Source organism: Falco peregrinus, chromosome 9 (genome assembly GCF_023634155.1).
Source record: "Falco peregrinus isolate bFalPer1 chromosome 9, bFalPer1.pri, whole genome shotgun sequence".
NCBI classification, from domain to species: domain Eukaryota; kingdom Metazoa; phylum Chordata; class Aves; order Falconiformes; family Falconidae; genus Falco; species Falco peregrinus.
The window spans coordinates 11025208-11032236 of NC_073729.1; the positions used below are offsets into that span (position 1 = coordinate 11025208).

The following is a 7029-nucleotide window of genomic DNA, read 5'->3' on the forward strand; positions in this document are numbered from 1 at the left end:
GCTCAGCGTAAAACCTGGGTTTAAGTGTTTTCACCCTTTGTCTGTGGATGTCAGTTTGCCATGCAGCTATTATCTTTAGCCCTTCAAAGTCTGCATACTTTGGGACACCATGTGTAGTTTCGATTGAATTAATTCAAAAGAGTATAACCCCTTTGCAATCAATGAGAAACATCAGTGTAGATAATTATAATGGAAAAACTATCTGATGATTACATACACAATTTACTAGGCTTCCTTGGACATTTTGAAGGTAATAGGAGTATGTATGTACACCATCTCCTCTACACCTTCATGGCCAGTTCAAATACCAAAGTCAGGAGATTGAGTTCCTATACAGTCAACAGAAAGAGGACAATTCTAATCCTGTTCTATTCTTTGAGGGCAATTTTGAGTCCTTGTTTGAGATTGAATATTCCTTGAAGCACTAGCGTAGACTGCTGCAGTAGTACTTGTCAGTTTGTTTTATAGATTTCTTGTGAAATAATATTGACTTTCTCAAGAACTTCTCTTTGAAACAGAAGGTATTCATTAGCTTTTTGTTTCATATAAATCCTTTACCGTAGACGTTGAGTTTCTAAGGACTGGGTCAGCCATGTACATCAGCTAACTCAAAGCATTTTCAGAAGTGTCAAGGAGCACTTGTATACCTACTTTCTTTAGATCCTTTAGAAAATTTAAGCTTAGCTTTAGCTATCTTGCTGAAATTAGGCCTAATAAAGGATGTTGCAGCCCAGAATGGGCCAAGTCCTACAACTCTTATATGAGAGAAGAGTTCCATTGGTACCTGCCTGATGATTTTTCCCAAATCATTACTTTTCAGCTGCAACTGACTGAAGATTCAATCATATAAATATGTGTAATCTTAGGCACGGTTTGTCTCATGGCCATCTGAACGTTGGTTACATTTCTGTATCAGTATCCTTAGCCTTTTGTAGCCCTAACTAAAAGTGGTTGAAATACTGATTTTTGAGTTGCCAGTTTAAAAAACGTCATTTATATTTCTACTATTCATTTATTTATATTTCTACTCTTTCTTACTATCCTTGTGGTTCTAACGTTCATGGATATGGATCTCGGCAAGGAAAGAGAGTGGAGAATGGGCACTTCTTCTGAAAATGATTACGAGCTAATCAAGTTACTCATTGATTTTCCCTTGTCTTTTTTCTAGATATTGTAAATTGTGACTTGAAGTCTACACTGAGAGTACTGTACAATTTGTTTACCAAGTACAGGAATGTGGAGTGAAGAATTGATCTGGGTCCTGCAGGAGTGTTAACAAAGAAAGCATCATAACTGGCATCTTTTTCATCGGTATTCCTCTGCATCTTTATCCTAAAAGGAACTAAACCACTTATCTGAAGAATTTTTTCATTGGTTATTCATGCACTACTATTTTCATAGTAGATTTAAAGCTAATATTACTTACGAAGATAAAAGGTTTGGAGGGAGGTATTTGGGTATATTCTGGGAGGATTAATGTTTCAATAATGACTGTCTTCATACTGTTTCGTAGTAGGTAGAACAAGATGGAAAAAAAAGATTTAGTAACATTAATTCAAATCATTCTTTGAAGCTGATCATAGGAAGAATGTGTACTGAGTATTTTAATTTTTTTTACATATATCTTTTCTAATCTGGGGAGGGGAAGGACATGTTCTATACATGATAAGATGGTTGCATTCTAATTATGAGAAACATGCAGGGGGAGAAAGGGTTAAATACTCTTGTTCATATCACAGCTAAAAAGAAGACACTTTCTCAAGCACTTAACCTGATTAATTTATATTTCCAGTGCTATTAGGCTTGAATTTTATGGGCACAAACTGAAGTGGCTACTCATTCCTTCAGACTTACTGTAATGTGATACTCTGATTTAAATACATGTTATTGAGCATTCCACATAAGCACACTTTGCAGCTTGTCACTTGGTTTTGTTCAAGGAAGATATCTTTTTTGCAAAGTACACATTTCAGGAACACACACCTGTACACAGTTTCCCTATAATATTTGTATTATTACATAGTATTAGAAAGTAAAAGAATGGCTTGCTTTTTTTTTACTAGTTTAAACACAGGATTACCAGGTTGCAAGTTTGGATTTATTGCTAAAGAGGATTTAGAATTCATCCCTTTGATTTTATGATGAATGTATTTTGCTGCATAATGTCCAACACAAAAACATGAGACTCATTTTCTAGAAACATTCTTGTAGAGTTTCAGATCCAAAAGCACGGCTTTTTGGTCACAGCTACTCCCATCTGCAGATTCTGTTACAGCGTAAGGTTCTTTGGCCATTTTACATGGCTGTAAAGAATAGTTTTATCTAATCATCACCAATTATAAGCTGTTACCTGTTTGGTTTTAGCTATAACAAAGACACAAAAGAGAAATGAGAGTTGATTCTTTCCTTAAGACTCATGTCAAGCACCAGTTATGTTTCCATAAAGAAGCTGATAGAGACTGCCTGAATCATCAAAAACTGCACTGGCATAAGCTGAAGAGTAAACTAATCACTTGCTGGAAGTCTTGATGTTAGTATTAGATAACTTTCTAAATTAAGCGTTCCAGTGCAATCACAGGATCTTGGGATCCGGGGTTAGACAGTAAGGAGAAAAAAATCCTTAGGCAGAAATTACTGGACAACTGTTCAGAAATCTTTGGACCTCTTAGTGCAGGAGGGAGACTTGTTAACAGTCATCCAATTATGGCAGAACTGGTATAGGTAAAAGGGAAAGCAGTCTGTCAGCTGTTGAGTCTGTTCATCTGAAGAAACGCAGTGCTGGCAAGAAGAGTTATTAACAGCTGTATGTTACTTATTTTATAAAGCATTACCTATTTTTCCATTTTCCAGGGCTTTTCTTTTTTTTTTCTTTTTTTTTAATGTAGAGCTTTCCAGTGAACATTAGCATAAAGGGAAGACAAGCAATTATGTTCTGTCTTTGATAAACACTAGCTGATGTTTAATAACAAGATGATACTGACTTCTGCTGGGGGGCTACAGAAATTATTCTCCTGAGAAGTAAGTATCAACTTTTGCAAAGGGAAGTCAGTATTTAATTCAAAGGACAATACCTGGCCGTTCTCTGAACTCAAAAGTTGTTATCTGATTGTTATAAGAGTTCTAAATATCTTTATTAAAGCATATTGTTACCTCTGTATTTATAATTGAGCTTCTGAAATTAGAGGTACAGAAAAGAACTATTATTTGCTTTTTACAGGGGGAAATAGCTGGACATTTTGACCTTGATGAAAATTAACATGTTTTCATTATACCTTTAGTATCTGAGAAGCTAAACAATAGGAATTAACCCAGCACTTTTTGGGCAAACTGAGACAGAACTTCTCACGTATATACCAGCAGCAACTTCAGCTTATTTTAATGTTTAACATGCAGTTTTTTCATTTGCACAGCTAGATTGTAGTCTTTTTAATAGTTAATTAAAAAATATATGATAGTTTTTCTGCAGATCTTACTCAGCTGAAACACCCTTTTACATCTCAACAATGCCAAAACATTTTGATTGCCCTTGTTTTCAGGAGTGCACTTTCTTTAAAGAGGAAATTTATATATGTCAAGGGAAAAAGGTTAGGAACAGTGAAACTGGTTTTTGCCCAGACTTGAAAATTACTATTCCTGTGCTATATTGGTGTAACAGTATTGGAGATTTTCAAGTCTGTCAGACTCCATTTTCCATCTTTAAAAAACATGGAACTGAGACAGAATGATCAAATCCTCATGCTGAAATGCAATTATGCAGAACCATAGAAACATTTCAACAATAACCAACCCTTACACAATTATCTATCCTATGGTAAGAATTTATGTAAATTAAAGTCTGCTATATAAACAAGAGTATCCTATCTAAGTATAGACCCATGTGATAGTTTTAACACATTCACACAAATAGTGTATGCTGCCATGTAGGAATTGGGTCACTGCTTATATTTTTGACAGTGTAGATTTAAATAGCTATCAGATGAATATGAAAACTAATATACAGATTATATCTAATATTTATTGCTTTGATACAGAATATTATAGAAACATAGAATACTACTGTAGACAGTTTGCTCTTCAGCAATCAGTGTAGGCCAGCACCTTCCTTTGGGGAAGTGAAATGTTAAGTTAGCCGGGCCAAATTCTGCTGACACCTACAATGCTTTTATTGATACACAGCTGTGTGTACTGACGTGCAGCTCAATGCAGAGTTTTCCTTGCTCTTTATATTAAGATAGAAGTTGTTTAAGTTTTAGGTCAGTCCTGGGTTTATTTATAATGACTTCCAATGATGAAATAGATCCAAATCAATGGACTTAGCCCAGGTAAGAGATGAACAGTCACTGGGGGGAGGCCAGTTTCTCTGCTGGTCCCAGAGGGAGCCTCTGGTCTGGAGGCTGCTGTCTCAGTGCTTTGGCTAGTTCCTAAAGCCAGGTGGTACGAATCCAAGCCAGTGCCTTAAGATCTCAGGGGTGTATTTGGATCACATCCACCAGACTGAGGCGCTTGTCTGTCATGCCCTGTCCCATGAAGGCCCACAGGGAGCTGAGTCCGCTGAAAACCATCAGATTATTAGCCTGCCTTGAGTAACAAACAGGAAGCATTTCTGCTGCTTTATGAAACTGCCAAAAGAACAGAGTTTTCTGTGCTTCTCTGACTTCTAATCCGTCCATTGCATCCAGCAATATGGTTGTCCAGATTTGTTTTGTGGTTGGAGATAGGCATCCTTTCCCTGTTGATGGATCCTGGCATGCATTGTCAACCACAAAAAACTTACTTTTTTCAAAGAGGAGCTACAAATTCTTAAATAATTACCCAAAATCCTAACATCTTGAGGTCAACTCCTTTCAAATTCCTTTCCCAGCGGACTGGCATTTAGTTGCCATAAAGAACAGGCTCTAGAAAAAAGGTATTGAAGGAATCTCTGCATAATTTTACTTGAGACAAACACATCAAGTCCAGGAGTGTATTACTTTATATTTCCAGTGGAGTCCAGATGCACTAAGTTTCTTATTAAATGAGCTGACTGCAGAATATCTAGTTCTTGGCATTTCTTGGTAGATATCTCCTGTTATAGGGGGGCAGCAGCCCTTGCAGCTACGTAGTTCAGGAATTCAGGTGGACGAGCGAGTTCTGGGTAAGGTCCTGATCTGCTTCCACGGACTCTGGACCAAGTTGCTGATTAGCATGTCTCCATGTAAACCAGTGGCATTAAATCAACAGGGCATTTGGTCCATTCTCTTTTACAGAGGGTTACAGTACTTGGGGAGGTTCTACACGCAGGCAGACTATATTGATTGAGATAAATGCTACTTGGTTGACTTTTGTTCTTAATTATTTTCTTAAAGTATGTTTTTAAATTCATGTTTCAGATTAATTTAGCGGATACCTTACTGCAATCCACAGTGTTGTAAAGCAGAATGGCTTTGAAAAGTAGTGGATTTTATTTCATTAGAGAAAGGTATATATGATATTTAATATACTAGATACTAGCTTTAGGTCTAGTTTTTGTTATTCTTGTCTTCCTATCAAAACAGCCTTCATGAATGGCCTCTGTGTGTGCCAGGCACCCAAAGAGAAAACAGTGCCTTGAAGACCACTTGCAAGATTTTCTACCCTGTTCCCTAATAGTCCTTTGTCATTTTCCTATAAGAATTAGTGTGGGCTTTCTCTTTACAGTTAAAGTATAATCAAAGGCTGAAGAAATCCTTTGTAGAAAGTTACAATGAATTTAAAGTAAGATATTTTGTTTTGATGCTTCACGTGAAAAATTGAGATAGCACCACCAAAATTATGCATACCTCAGCATCCACAGATTTTCCAAGGAGGTTTTGAGTCATTTGATGTTTACTAGGGCTGATTTTATGTATTTTGACAATATTTTCCATGTAACTGTTTCTTTTTGCAATAATGAGATTTTCTTTTCTAACAGTTTAATAATACACACTCTGCAACAATGTTAGTATCACTGAAATATTTGGTTCTCAATTTCAATATCAAACTAACTGAGAAAAAAGAATATTTGCAAAATTTGCTTCTTAATGTGTGTATCTGAGAAGAATTGTTTAAATTAAACTGCATTGACTTCAACTGCAGAGTTGGTAGCTTTCACAGGATATACTTTATGTACTCTGTAAGAGACACTCTGTTGCTGATTTTTTTCCTGTGCTTTTTCTGAAACCTTTGTTATGAACCACAATAAAATCTGCACCTGAAAATCAACACTGTATGTTGCTGTTGGGTCAAAGTATGAGATGTATAACAAAAAATTAGGAAGGCTAAATGGTTTATTTTCTCGGAGCTTCCAGACCTTGCTATGCGTCTAGCCCATTTTCAGTTACCGCTTTGTGGGTGTACTAGGTGTTTATTATTGTTTTCTGTGGGGGCTGGTAACAGCTGAAAGTGGGTTGGCAAAAACAGCCGTGTAAACATGTGCTTGAAATGATTAAGAACAGCAGGTCAGGAAAATGCCATATTTGACTCAAAACAGCAAAGTATACCTTTGCTTTAATATTACTGAGCTGAACACTTTAGTGTTGATATTGCAGCTGGGTATAATGCAATTTTCTGCACAGTAATTTTGTTAATTTGAAATTTAACAAAATGTTAGTGAAATGTTAAGATGAGTGAAATTAAACTGTCCATTTCAGAAAATAACTGCATTTATTTTTTTATAAACTTGTTTTTGTTGTGACCCTTTAATGCAGGAACTTCAGTGCAGAACTTGGAACCAGTCAAAAATATAGGCATCTAAAGTGCTACAGATGGACATTTTTAGCTACTGAATTACTGGAATTAATCCAGGAGCAGGTGCTTGATCTTTAGGTCTGCTTGTAAAGCTGAAACCACCAAGCAGATCTGCCTAATCAACAGGGAACACTAAGGACAGGGTGAGTTTTAATGCCATTCTTCAATCCCAGCCTATTACTCAGGGCTGGAAAGAAGTACTTCTCTCTGCTTAGGACCCACAGTCTTAAGCCCCGTCATATATACTTATGGGTTTTGTCCTGAATTTCAAGGATTTTGTCCTGA

General features: G+C 36.4%; 1 protein-coding gene across 4 annotated transcripts in view; it reads left to right on the top strand.

The window, feature by feature from the left end:
• PARVA (parvin alpha) overlaps positions 1–6219 on the top strand; it is a 68761-nt gene extending 62542 nt beyond the window's left edge. For all 4 annotated transcript variants that reach the window (XM_055814331.1, XM_055814330.1, XM_027778398.2 and 1 more), the window contains one exon: positions 1169–6219. In XM_055814331.1, coding sequence (XP_055670306.1) covers positions 1169–1245 — 77 coding nt within the window. In that variant the 3' untranslated portion in view covers positions 1246–6219. The remainder of the gene's footprint in view (positions 1–1168) is intronic.
• The last annotated feature ends 810 nt before the right edge of the window (positions 6220–7029 follow it).